The 13,727-nt window shown below is 47.2% G+C and overlaps 1 protein-coding gene across 1 annotated transcript in view; it reads right to left on the reverse strand.

Annotated features, from left to right (window-relative positions):
* LOC103777767 (protein kinase C eta type-like) overlaps positions 1–3,652 on the reverse strand; it is a gene marked incomplete at its 5' end in the record, with an annotated part of 45,940 nt that extends 42,288 nt beyond the window's left edge. The window contains one exon of the mRNA XM_008945331.1: positions 3,498–3,652. Coding sequence (XP_008943579.1) covers positions 3,498–3,652 — 155 coding nt within the window. The remainder of the gene's footprint in view (positions 1–3,497) is intronic.
* Positions 3,653–13,727: the final 10,075 nt, after the last annotated feature.

A 13,727-nucleotide genomic window follows, 5' to 3' on the forward strand; every position in this document is an offset into this window, starting at 1 on the left:
AAAATCCAGCATCAGCTGATCCCAAATATGTCCTTGTCCTACTCCTCTGTGGTTCGCGGTGCACAATATGCTATGATGTGACACGTTGAAAAGCTTGCTTTCATGGCTGGATGCATTCTAGTCCTACCCCCTGCATGATGGGATAAGGAACCACACTGTACTTGTCGACACAAATAGGCACTACTGAGTTGACAGCTAAACTCCAGCTTAGGGCAAGACAGAGATGTTCCCTCAGTAAGGCCAGAAAGCCATCTCTCCTTTGCAGTGTTGCAAAGGAAATTAACTCACTGAATAAAAATCTGTGAAACTGAAAGCTCCCTTTTAAAAACCCAAAAAACACACACACGTGTGTTTATGGAACATCCATTTTAGCCAGGGCTTAGTAACAAAAAGCAGAGCACCAATCCAGCAATAAGCTTGGTTTTCATGTTAAAAAGTCACATATAACCAAAATAAGCCACCTGCCTCAGGAACCTCACTCTTCTCAGGGACTCACTGCAGCGCCTGCAGGAACACTACACTATGGCTATGTCAGATTGCTCATGCCTGGCTGGAAAAGGAATCAGCAGACACCCGATTTTACCTGTTACTGGCATTGTCACCCTATGCCCAGGTGACACATTTCCGCTACCTCTCAAAGAGCTTTCAGTGCTGGCTCTCAAGGCTCTCTGGCATTTCAAAGGAAAGACGACCCAGCTTTTGCCAGTGCTTGTGGCAAAAGCAACTTGATTTACCGGAAGACTGTTCATTGTGCTGGTAAATGCAGACTCTCTCCTGAACTGCCTAAACTTGAAGGGGGAAAGAAAAAATACAGTAGTATTAAATTTAGCCCAGAATACAGTAGTATTAAATTTAGCCCAGAAGAGAAACAAGTAACCCAGGTTATTCTAGGCCAGCAACTCTGTTACTCCATTGACCCTGGGAATCCAGAAAGAAAAGGCACATTGAACAGCTTGTGGCAAAGCACTTCCTTCTGAGGCTTTTCAGGGTGTCTCTCCCCTTGCTCCCAGCTTCCTAAGCAAGCACTCGCATTCAGATCATAAAATCTCCAAACTCTCATACACAAGTACAGCAATTCACTTCTTGAGTACCTCCTTCTCACCTGCAGAGTACCCCCTGCAGCCTGGTGTTCGTGACCCAGCAGAAGCAACCTCAGGTCAGCAGAGATGCTGCCAGCCACTCTCTCCTCTTACAGTTTCCAGAAAAGAGTCACCCCGACTAATTTTAAAAAAACAAGTCACCCCCCTGCAAATGTGTCCTGTACAGCTGAAGCTACCTGACTCCAGAGCTCAACTAGTTTCTCAACAAGATCAAAAGCTTGTGCAGTTATTCAAGAAGCTTTTCGATTACTCCTCCAGTTTCTATCATGAATTATGGCAGCACTTGAAGAGTGCCAAAACCCAGAGGGATGGATTACTCCTGCCCTGTGACAGGCAGCAGGCCGGGGGCAATGGGACGAGCTGTAAGCACAGTGGCATTACATTATGCACAGATACAGTTTTGCTGCTGAATGATTGACAATAACTACTGGATGTCACTATTTTAAGGGTAATGTCATTTGCATAATTATCTGGCAGGGTGTCTCTTCAGCGGCTGGCATTATTCACAAGGGAAGAATGAGACTGAAACCCAGCTGTAGAGTAAGTAGATTTGCTATTCTATGCAGACAATCACTGTGCTTTAGAAGCTGGATACACACGGTATATATCACTAATTTTCATAATCTCAGGACCCAGAGAATATTAAAATTACACTGCTCCTCTGTTTCACTGTGCCACATATACCACATGATTTCATACTTAAAAATAATTTCATATTCTCTGTCCTCACCTGACCATCTGTTTCTTACAGGAACTCAAACCAGGAGGAGAAGGAGAAGTTGCTTTTACTTGACTTCTCCTACCCTCTCACTACCAGAGAGGAAAACGTGCCCTGCACAGCCCCCAGCCCTTTAGCCTCTGTAACCCTCAGCTATTCTGGTTTTAGGGTGTTCAGACCTGGGTTTATCTGACATGGGAGGACACATACTAAACACAGGACTGCACTGCTTGGGTTAAACTATGCAAAACCCCAAAACCAAACAGCATTTGGCCCAAACTACTGTCTGAAGGGTACTAACTGAGCATGACTGGGATTGGAATGGGTCCCATCCTGGACCCAGTTGTGGGTCCCAGCTGTACAAGTGTAACCAAGCAGCAAAGACTGAGAACTGATGTTATTCTTTGCAGTGCTGGCGTGACACACGTGGGACTGAGCCAGGCTACAGCAAACCATACCCAAATACGAATGCTTTGCTGCTGGAGCCCAGGTGATGGTATGCCAAAGAAAACAACTGACTGTTCCTCCTTTCCAGTGCTATGTGCGAGAGGATGCCAGAGGTGTTCTGCAAAGCACGTCAGAAAGAAACCTTTCTGTCTAACCACACTGTCTCAGTGCTGACACCTCTGTGCTCCAGCTGTCCTGTTCCACCCAGAAGAGGTCTTGCTCTGCCCCAGTGCATATGGAAGGATGCTGGTCAAATGGTCACCTTGGCCAGGGAGGTCTCTGCACAGCAGACTGCCTGTCTGGTCAGTGCCTTGTGGCTTGAGCTGATAGGGGAGCACTTTGGCAGTACAGAAGGGAAAAAATATAATCAAACTGCCCTCCTGAGTACAGAACACTGACAAATAAAAAGAAAGTTGTGTATAGGAAATAGCTTTCTGAGAACAGCCTCGAGACCTGGGAGCTGAGGCTGATGCAGAGGAGCAATGATGCTCCAATCCTGTTGCAAACGAAAAGATGCCAGACAGACAGGAAAGAAAAACTCCTGCTGTAGGATCATGGCACGAAAGAAAAGACTATTAGTGGCTGAGCTGAGTGGCACTGGACAGGTATGTCAAAAAGGTAGGGTTTAAATGCAGGCTTGTAGCTAATACAGGGAAAGAAAGAGCCTTGGGTGTAACCAGCGCATATTGGCCTTTAAATAACAATGCACACAGTGGCAAAAGCAACAGCTCCTTACATTTACCTCCCAGAAAACTTAAGAAGGTTTCACTTAATGCCCCTCCTTTTGTTAGCAGTTTCAGAAGTGCTCTCCAGCAGCAGGTCAGGCCCAGAGCAGCACAGCAGAGGCTTCCACAGGTCAGCAGCTACCACCCAGCAGCTGTGGAGGCACCCAAGGTGCAGAGAAGGGGCAGTTCTGGGGCTGATACAAACCAGCCATGTGAATTGACACCAACACAAAATCTAGCCCCTGTGCCTTGGAAGGAAAACTGGTTTTCTACATGCCTGCACACACATCATAGGAAGACCGTTCCCAAAATTTCACTCCTTCCTGGAATCCAGTGCACCTCAGACAGCATGCTGGTGCAAACTGGAGGTAGGGTTATCCCAGCTGACAACTTGCTCCTGGCGGGCAGTAAGTGACAGTTGTCTATTCAAGCAGAAACCCCAAGCCATCATATCAGCTGTGTGGGTCAGACAAAGGGAATGAATGAACGAATGCTTGCAGAGCTCACCGATAAATGATGCCTCTCTCATGCAGAAACATGAGGGCTGAGATAATTTCGGCAGCATAGAATCGGGCTCGATCTTCGTCGAAGCGACGCGACTTCTGAATGTGGAACATCAAGTCCCCGCCATTGACGAACTCCATCACAAAGAACAGGCGGTCCTGCACACAGACAACAGACATGAGCACCATTCATCACTTCCTCTGGCAGGCTTAGAGAATTGTTAGTAAAACTATTATCTCCCAAACAAAAACAGATTAAGCACCCATGAGATATTGGAGTGGGAAAAAAAAACACCAACCCTGACTTTTTCAGGAAAGATTAAGTCAATACCAGGAAGATCTATTACTACTTCCTTGCCCTGCGATCCCCCACCCTGAAATTTTGACCCCAGTAATGAAATGGATTCCCATTCTTGTGTGGATTAGACATATCAGTAGGTATCTGCTCATCACTAACCATCTCCTGGAAGGTTTCTCAAACTGTCCTTAGCCTGAGTCAAAGAGGATGATACCTCTGAGTGAGGACAAGAGAAATCTGTAAAAAGCCACTTGCTCCACAGCAATACTGTCCTGAGGGCATCCCAACAGAATTTCTGGAGAACACAGGCTGTTTTTCAGAATGGGATTTCCTGCCATACACTTGTGTGGCAGCTGCCTTCGAGGCCCTCGGATTTCAGCTTTCATCTGATTAACCTGCAGAGACCTCTGAGTGATGAAGGAACTGATAAGTACCAAGTACAAACCAAAGTTTATCTTGGGTAGCAAAGCAACCTGTTCAATAAAGTTCAGCTCATTAACCACAGCTGCTGCTCTCTGAGGTTTCTTTTTTTGGCTTTGTTCTGGTTTCTGCAAAAGTCTACAGACAGAGAGGCACTTGCTTAAGCTGCCTGCTCAACTGTTTGGGTATGGGTTTAATGTGTGCAAAAGGGGTGCTTGCTTAATTGTGAGAGAAAGGACATGCAGTGATTAACCACAAAACTAAACCCTAGAATTGTTGCAGGCTGGTTCAAAGATTTCCCCTAGTAATTGTTTCAGGACATTCAGTACTGATTGTTTCGATTTTACTCTGAGTATCAGGAACAAGCAGTATGGAAAAGAGGCAAACAATTCAGTTCAGAGCAGTCAAGCTTCTAAGGGCACTATTTGTACTTCTTCCTTCACAAGCCCCTTCCCAGGTCTGATGTTATTATCTACAAGCTAGTTTTAAACCTTCCCTAAGTTTAAGAGGATAAGCATTGTTATGCTCCACTTTCTGGCAGCCAGCCAGCTTGAAATGACTACTGGTATTAGCATCTTGAGATGCACACAGCAGAAGTAAAGCAACCTGGAATCCTTTCACTCCTCTCTGGACATAAGCAGGAAAGAAAATGGCCGGTGGCAGATGAGGAGAACTTGCTTTTTGTCATCATCCTGGGCTCTGCTCAATGGCTCCCTCTGGGCTCCTTCCAGAAGCTAAGACAGACATGTTCCCAGCAACCTCACAATACTGCTGCATGTAGCACCAAGGCCACATGTTAAGTGCTGTCTCCAGTCCATATAAACAACAATACTTCATTGTTTCACTCTGCCTTTACTGCAGAGCAGCTGAAAGACATGCAAGCTGGCTTGTCTATGGCAGCAGCCTAAGGCAGAGCAGCACAAACCCTAAAAACCCACCAGCAACCTTGGCTCTTCAGCCCACATCAGATCTCTAGTGCCACATCTTTGCTGCAGTTGGTTAAATCTGGCTGTGCCTACCTGTTCAGCAACCCCTCCTCCGGCTTAAGTACAGATATCACCTCTGCACTGCCAGTCGGGCCAGCTTTTACATCTCCTTGTTATTCTTTCCCAACTCCTTCCTCAATGATCCCTCCACTTGCCACGTGCTTATCTATCCCAGCTTGCCCAGGCATCTCTTCAAACCCCTACTTAAAAAAGAAAACCCTCTTGACAGATCTCCAACAGGAAGTAATTTAATTCACTGGCAACCCGATGAGGGATGTGTATTTATGTAAGTTAAATATGCTTGTATAAACACGCATACAGTCAGGTGAACATGCATAGATTTTCTACACTTCCCTTAAAGGTGAGCTTCAGGGAAACAAAGTTAACTCTTCCTAGCTTAAAACATACACATCCTGCTTCTCTAGTGCTGGCAAAACTCCACAGCCCATCTCTGACTTCTCAATGCACTCAATACTACCTTGATTACAGAAAGATCCTGCTACTTCTTTCTCAAATATTCAGGCTAGCACAGAAACAGACTGTTTTAAAATTCACATCACTGTGGACATTGAATTAGCAGATTTTTTTTTTTTTTTCTCCAAACAGCTATTGCTTCAGCAGCCTAACTGCAAACCTGAGCAAGTCTCATTGCATGTGTTACAGGGTGCTCACAAGTGTAACAGCTCACACCTCACCGCCACCCATTATCTCACTTCACAGGTCAGGCATAAATACAGACTTTTTAAAATACTGAAGCTCTCCTATTTAGGTCTAACAGAACATTGGACTACTCAATTTTTATTTTTTAAAAAAGCGATCCAGGTAATTGTCCATCCCGTTTCCTAACACTTAGAAATCCCATGGGGCTGCTGAAATAAAGAGCAGGATGGATTAACAACTTGTTTATAACACAGCATTTGTCCACTGGCCTGTTATGTACTTGGCAACAATTATTAGCAAAATCAGCACTAATGGCCACCCTTTGGGGACCCGGATCCAAAAGCCAAGCAAGGTCATCCATTTTCACTCTTAAGCAAGGCCATCTCCTTGCCAAACTGCAAAGACCAACCACTCTTCAAGGAATCACTGAGAAGTGAAAAGAATAGTGCTATTCTACCAAAAAAGGGAATTTGCAGCAGGCAGAGTAAGAGTGAACATACAGTTTAAAAAGGGACCAAGAAAACGAAACCTTAAAATAGCAAACAGTTCAAATTGTGAATTTGATCTGACTTAAGAGTTACTTGCCTCCTTTCTTAGGGTCTACCAGTGGGAATTAGGAAGGGTTGGAAAGCTGGAGTGTTTTTTGACAGAGCTTAACACGGAAGTCCTCACATTTCTATTTTTCTATTTTGCATTGCTCAGAAGTCTTCCCTGATCTGCTATCTCTGCTTGACATTGGCAAAAGTAAGAAAAAGCATTTGAGTCAACAGGAAGGGGTGACGTGGGAGCCTTCGCAGCAGCACCTGCCCGCCGAGGAAATGGCGCTGCACCGCTTCGGCACCAGCATGGAGGCCAATAAAGCCACAGAGCAATTGTTACTGTAAACTAAAAAAACAAAACACTTGGAGGAAACAACATTAGTGGGATCAGGTGGGCTCATTTCAAGGCTGGCCTACATCTAGAGACTAGCCCTGTCAATTTCAGCGCAAAAGAAGTCTTTCCGTTTGTTTGGGGGTTTTGGTTTGTTTAAATTACAGCTTGCCGTCTGTGTTTTTTCACCTGCGAGCAGGGCAGGGGTTGTTGGAAGCACAGACTACATCCTAAGGACAGTGTTTGACAGCAGTTACATACACCTGCTTTACTTGCCTGTTGTCTTAGTGGGGTGTTGGTGCAGCTTGAAGAGAGTCCCTGACTGGAAAAGCCACTGGGTGGGACAATCCATGTACTGGTGACTGCCCCTTGCAAACACAAGCACCCGCTGAAATCCAACTCAAACATCACTTTAGACCTCTGTCCTCAGCAGCTATATGAGCAAATTGCTTTGAACCCTCACACCTTGCTGCTTCACCATCAGAGGAAAAAGAAAAAATAAATTCAGGATTCTATTAAAAGAGCATCCTTTCCCTCCCCATGACCATGAAAAGCCAGTGTGATGGCTAACTTCCACCTCCTTCTAGTTGATGTCCATGTACAACCCACACTAAACCAAAAACCTCTGAAGACAGCTAAGGTGAGAGCCTTATCTCCAATTAGCTTTCATGCTACATAAATGGGACAGGGCAGCACCACTGCCCCAGTTCAGGCAGCATGGAGGGAGGAGATGGGGAAAGACAAGCATTTCCCATGTGCAGACATGGAGAACATAATAGGCAACTTGTCTCCTCTATCCACTGCCTTACAAGAGCTGCTGTGCCAACAGCAGCGTGGTGGCCAGAGGGGACTTCCCTCAAGACAGTCATCAGTAGAGGTTTAGGAGATCCACTGGAAAACACCAACGGGGCCTCTCCAGCCTCCAGAGCCACCAGGAATGGGCTTGGACAAGTTCTGCACTTCCTTGTCACAGCAGAAGTCTCCCAGATGCTGCTTCTGCCTCTGATTCCTCTGCAAGACAAGGGGCTGAGCTGCCCCACCAAGGATATGCCCCAGCAGCAATTCCACCCCAGCCTCCTCTTTAGCAGACAGTTGCCAGATAAAGCAGCATCTGGAGGATATGGAGACCTTGTTAAATACAGTTTAGAGCAATGGCTCAACTTTCCCCACAAAAAAAAAAAAAAAAAAAAAAAAAAAAAAAAAAAAAAAAAATACATCTTAGCTCAGGTATTCCATGAATTTTGCATTCAATCTTTTTGGAAATAATTGATGCACACAACTCCCTAGAAAATCTGCTTTGGGCTCAGCTGGAGCTCCCTGAAACCAAAGGGTTTCCCCAAGAAAAGAGTCAGTTGTCAGTGTTTTGTCAGCCTGTGCTTTGCAGAGGAGGCAGCAGGCTGTCAGAACTCTCTCCACACAGAGACAGCTGTGTCTCCACTTCCCGGCCCGAGCAAGTGCATTGTTTCCAAAAAGAGTGGCAGGGCTTGGGGAGCTTGCAAGCAAATTACTACAAGATAATTACAAGAGCTGGCAGGCTCCCTCAGCGTTCCCAATGTTCCTGTTCTCCTTTCGTGGTCCACAACCCCCACACAAAGCAATCTGCCTCGGGTCTTGCCGGGAGCACTCAAATAAACCGTGCTGGGCTTCTGAAAGCCACATGTCCACCTCCCCCAGCAGCATGAGTGGCCAGCAGTATCTGGGTCACTTCGTGCCAAAGCACAGGACCCGGAGGAGGAATAATAAACGGGTTTGTTTCTCAATTTTTATCTTCATAGGAGTAACACAACCATGAACTGCACTCTGATGCTGCTCTGTGCCAAAACGCCTCCCCCGTACCAGGCCCTCAGACAAGGCAGTGCCGTGTCCTCACGAGCTGCCCGCTGCTCCCAGCTATGGGGCTCACTGGAGGGCAGGATGTGGCAGTGCTGCAGGACCAGAGAGGGTCCCAGGTGTCATAAGAACAGGCTCACCAAGAGGGAGTTGCTGAAAGAGCCTTTGCTCACACACCCACCCTGCCGTGTGCACGAGTGCTGAAGATGTCATGAGCTCAGGCCCAAATTTCCACACAGCGTCAAAGCGACACTCACCCGACTGTGATGGAGCAAGACACTGACTTATGCTGAAGTGAAGATTCGGTCCTTTGATTTCAAATGAGAAAAACTCCCTCAAGCAGAGGAGAAGGAACACCTCTGTGCTCAGTGTGCACGCACGTGTTAGTGATGCTTCTTACACACGGCCACAATGATGACTGCCAGGGCACGTGCCACTGCTCTGCTCACTGCCCTGGCCCAAGACTCCCAGATGAACAAGGCAGTGGCAGGAAGGTGGCAGGTTTCACAGCCATCTGCTAGCTGAGTTTTGGGGCTCTGTTAGCCCTTTTACCTCTCTGCTCCAGCGACTGCAGAAGCTGGTACACAGCAGCCTCACAAACCACTTCTGCCTAGAAGAGATCAAACCATGGCAAGGGAGTGTGCCACAGATGGCACATACATCCCTGGGGCTATCGAGATGGGAGAGGTCACTGTGTGTGGTGCCACATCCGAAAGGCTGAGAAAGGGAAAGTTTCTTTCCTCTGCTCATTTTGGGGGTGTTTTTCTTTTTAGCCAGAAGGAGGTGAAGTGACAACTCAGGAAACTCAGAAAGGGACTCAAGTGCATGCACCGTCACCTGCAGGCTGGGCAGCTGGTGAGTGTGCTTCTGAGAAACACAGCTCACTTCCCCACATCGGGCTCACTTTTATCTCCTCCAGCAGAGAGCCCCGGGGTCATTGTCACCCATCCGGGAAGGCAGGCAGGGGGCAGCTCCCAGCAGCTCCCACTCACAGCTGCCCTGCGCCGACAGCGGGAATAGCGTGGGCTTCCCCACCCCACGCGGTGACAGCCGGGCCACAAAGCTCCCCTGAAGAACAACAGATTGGCAGAAATCTTCCCCTTGGCAGAAATAAACTCTGCGGGGTCCCTGGGGGTACCGGCTGCCTCCCATGCAGGTGTGGGCAGCACGGCATCAAGGCTCAGCTCCTTCCATGAGAGCTGAACGATGACAACCGCCACCCAGGGCGAGCACAGGGGATTTGGGGGTTCCCACCTGCCCCAGAGAGAAAAAAAATAATCACAAACCTAACTACACCCTCCAAATTTCTGCCCCTGTTTTCTTAGTCACGTGGCTGATGTGTCAAGCTCCCAGGCTGGACAGTTTTTGTACCACATTCCATCATTCCTCTGGAACAATGCATCCCTGGGGATAGGCAAGCGAACCCTCGCACGTCCTTCCTCCTCACCCCTCCCTTCCAGCTGGGCTAATTCACAGCACAATTACATGATTTGTTCATCTTATGACTAAAAACTAACTTAACATACACACAAAAGGGTGATTTTTGTCACTTCTACCATCTTTTTCACTTGCATCTATTCCATTAGAAACACCACAAAAGCCCAAACTAGAAAAAAAATATTTAAATATATCAGGTGTTAGGTCAACCAGTTAAATCACATTTTAAAAAGTCTCTGTCAGTCTATTTTAAAACAAAAAAAGCCTATTTGGCCACTATTAAAAACAAAAATCCAATAAATACAAAACAAATTCAAGGAAGAAATAAAATCAAATCCTTCCCTCCAGACTTTTTAAACTGGCACAGACAACTACATAAACACTTTTTCCCTCCTGTATGATTGAAAAACTAAGGGCTGGCAGAACTCAGAGGGCAATAAATTGTGGAATAAGGAACTAGAATGTATCTAGCTATAGACATCACCTGTTAATCAAAGATTTATAGGACGTCTGCACCCCTCAGCTGGCTGCTGCTATCATGGTGTCTCAGAAGAGAGCAGCCCTATAAAGATCACATTCTTTTTGCAGCCCTCAGTTCACACCAAAAAAAAGCTACTGGAACTGATGTTTCCAGCTTGGAGTGACCAGCATGAGAGAGCTCTGGGTTGTTTTAAAAATACTGAACTCTGCAAATCTTGCTGGCCTTGGACTGTGCTGGTGAAGACCAAAAACCTGTCCAAGCTCAGTCAAAGGTCTTCAGGAAAATTGAGAGTGCTGAAACACCAACAGCCACTCGGAAGCTGCTCCAAGGGCTGTGTGGATCCATCCTCCCACCTTAAACATCACCTGGAAAGCAATACGCTTCAAAGAGACCAAAACTTAAAGCACCTCTGGGTTGCACCTCAGCTTGTTACCTCTTCTCTGAGCTTCAAGTGCCTGTTCCCCTCCCCAATACTGTCTGGCACCTGCTCGCTCAAGCAGCAGGTTGTGACTTGGTTCCACTTCGACCCCTTCTGATGCCACAATTTGCTTGATTTTAAGTCCAAAGAAAAATATCAGTTTCACATACTGTGGCTAACTGTAAGCAACATCATCCCCTTCAGCTACCCTTGCACCAAGCTTGATAATTCTGTCTAACAGTTACAATCTCTCCCAAAAGCCACTGCAGATGGAGACAGGCATTTTCTCAGCTTCATAAAAATGCAAGTATCCAAAGTCCCTCAACAGCCTGTGGTGGGAAGTCACACTCAGGGGCTGCAAAATGATGGCAGCTTACCCTTCAGTTTATATTTTCACTTCAGCCCTATCACCTCCATGTGCAGCCTAAGTGTGGACAACCAGCAAAGTTCACAAAATCAGAAATGTCAGGCTGATCTTGTTTCATCTTCTGCAAGTAAAACCACGCTGTCTACAAAACAAACCCCACCCTGACCCCGTATGTTCCTGCAACAAAAAGCCCATTGCAAGGTGTCACTGTGAAAGGTGTTACATCAGAGAAAGATAAGCCCTTCAGGCAGGGTTTTGGAGGCCTCACACATCTGGTTTACTGGCAACTTGGGCCAACGTCCCAGCAAAGATGTCATGGGGTTTTGGTGGATGTGAACACTGTAAAACCACAGAAAGACACAGTTTTGACCAGTCTGCTTTTAGTCAGTGCTAGAAAGGACAGGAGCCAGAGAAATTCAGAAATCAACAGCCCCTCCCACGGTGGCAAAGCCAGCATGTGGGCACCACAGCACACACACCTACAGAAGCTGCAGTGAGGAGTGAAGGTAGAAAAAAAAATTCCCCTGTATCTCCTTGTCCAACAGCCCCCACAAAAAACATAACTTGCCACTTCAGGGCCCCAGGTAAAGAACAACTCAAGCTCCTTCAAGCCTGCCTTCAGAAGGACTCAGCAGCAAGGCCCCAGTAGGGCACTTGTGTTTGTGCCCAGAAGAAATGCTAGACCATACCAAGCTTTTTGGAAAATGCCAGGCCTAAAACTAGGACGCCCCCATCAACATCTTCACTTGATTTTGACTGGCCACAACAAAACCAAAGCATGGTCTGGTCTTCCAACACAGTGGCTTGGGGCTAGCAACCATCTCAATGCTCAAGAACGTAGAAAAAAGCCTCCATGCCTGCAGAAAAGCATCCAAGAAGTGCACTTGGCTGCTGGGTGCATGCACATAAGGAGTGGTGGCTCCCTGACGTGCCAGAGGGAAGGCTGGGGATTTAGATCCTGGGAGATGATCAAAGTGGTCCTCTCTGCTCCCAAAGGGCACCCCCTTAGCACCTTTCAGAGAACGTCAAAGAGGCCTCACCGCTTCCTTAGCGCCCACCAGCACACTCCAAGGCCTGTGTTAGGGTGCTCCTTCCTGCAGCCAGAGCCCCAGGAAGGCTGCCACTGCTTCCCCAGCCCTCCTTACCCCTACCACCCCAGGCTGTGCCCAGGGCTGCCCAGTGCTCTACCCACTGGTGACAGTAGAGTGGCTGGTGGACAACCAGGCTGATGCTGGAGATCCCCTGAAAGGACCATGACTGAGGGACTCCCCTGGACACACAAGAGCACCGAGACCTCTTTTGTGTTACCTGGGGACCAATGTTCACCCATCAATCACCCACCAATGCAGGTGTGTGAGCACCCAGCTAGCTACCACCAATCATTTTGGCTGAAAATTATGAAAATTGAAAGTTATGCCCCTGTCCAAGGCTCCAGGTTAGCTCTGACACTCCCCAGAGGTGAAAGAGAGGTTCATCTCTCCAAACACTTGGGTGATCCATGACATGATGCCCACACTGACCCTGGGAGAGCTGCCTGAGTGCCCCAAGAGCCAGCAAAGACATGGAGGAACCTTCCCCTTCCACATCAAGAGCATGACATCAGGCTGCAGCCTGTAAAGTGAGTGGAAAGCTGCGTGCTGAACAGCAGGCTGCCCTTGTAAAATGGGACCAGTTCAATGCTGCTGCTGCCCTGGAGTCCCTGGGCCAGCTCCTGTTGGCTTCAGTAGCACCCCTGCTAGCTATTATCTTGGAAGGACGCTCGTTATGAAAATCACATTCCTCTGCCAAGTTCTCATGTCTCACTATTTTTGGAACAGCATGGGCAGGCTCTGTGCCTCCACAACCTTCAGCAGAGCCACAGGGAAAGCAAATCCATATAACGATCAGGCCGGTGGGGACAGTGCTGGAAACAGCATCGCCTGGAGGTCTGTCCCCTGGAAGCACCCTTCGGTCATGAGAAAAGGGGTAAGGGCAATAAACATAAAACCCAGAAGCTATTTGACACTATTTGCATGGGAAGCTGATCTCCCCCAACCCTCTTCATTCTCATGCACATGAGTGGAGACAAAAGGATTTGAAAGCAAACCACCTGCACAAGAAGGGTGGCTCCTAAAGCCCAAAGACGACAGGACCTACTTACTGCAAACTCATTTTAATTAAAACATTCCAGGATCGACATTCCACTGGTTTAAATTACTGATTTAGCTATTTATACATACAGCCTCTTTTACCTGTTCTAGAAAAGTACTGTTGAGGTGTTGGATGACACCAGTGTTAGGTAAACAGAAACAAGCATTTTTTGGTGCTTCTGACCCCTCCTGCAGGATCCACAATTATCTGCAGGTCAGCCCTAGCACCTGTCAGCAACTCACAGATTACTGGAGCAGGAACATAATCCTCTCTGACACTAAAGGATGATTTTAAGGCCCTAGAAAAAGCAGAGGTAAATGGCTTAGGTAAAGTGGAA

This window comes from Merops nubicus, unplaced genomic scaffold, assembly GCF_000691845.1.
Source record: "Merops nubicus isolate BGI_N331 unplaced genomic scaffold, ASM69184v1 scaffold29428, whole genome shotgun sequence".
Taxonomy (NCBI): domain Eukaryota; kingdom Metazoa; phylum Chordata; class Aves; order Coraciiformes; family Meropidae; genus Merops; species Merops nubicus.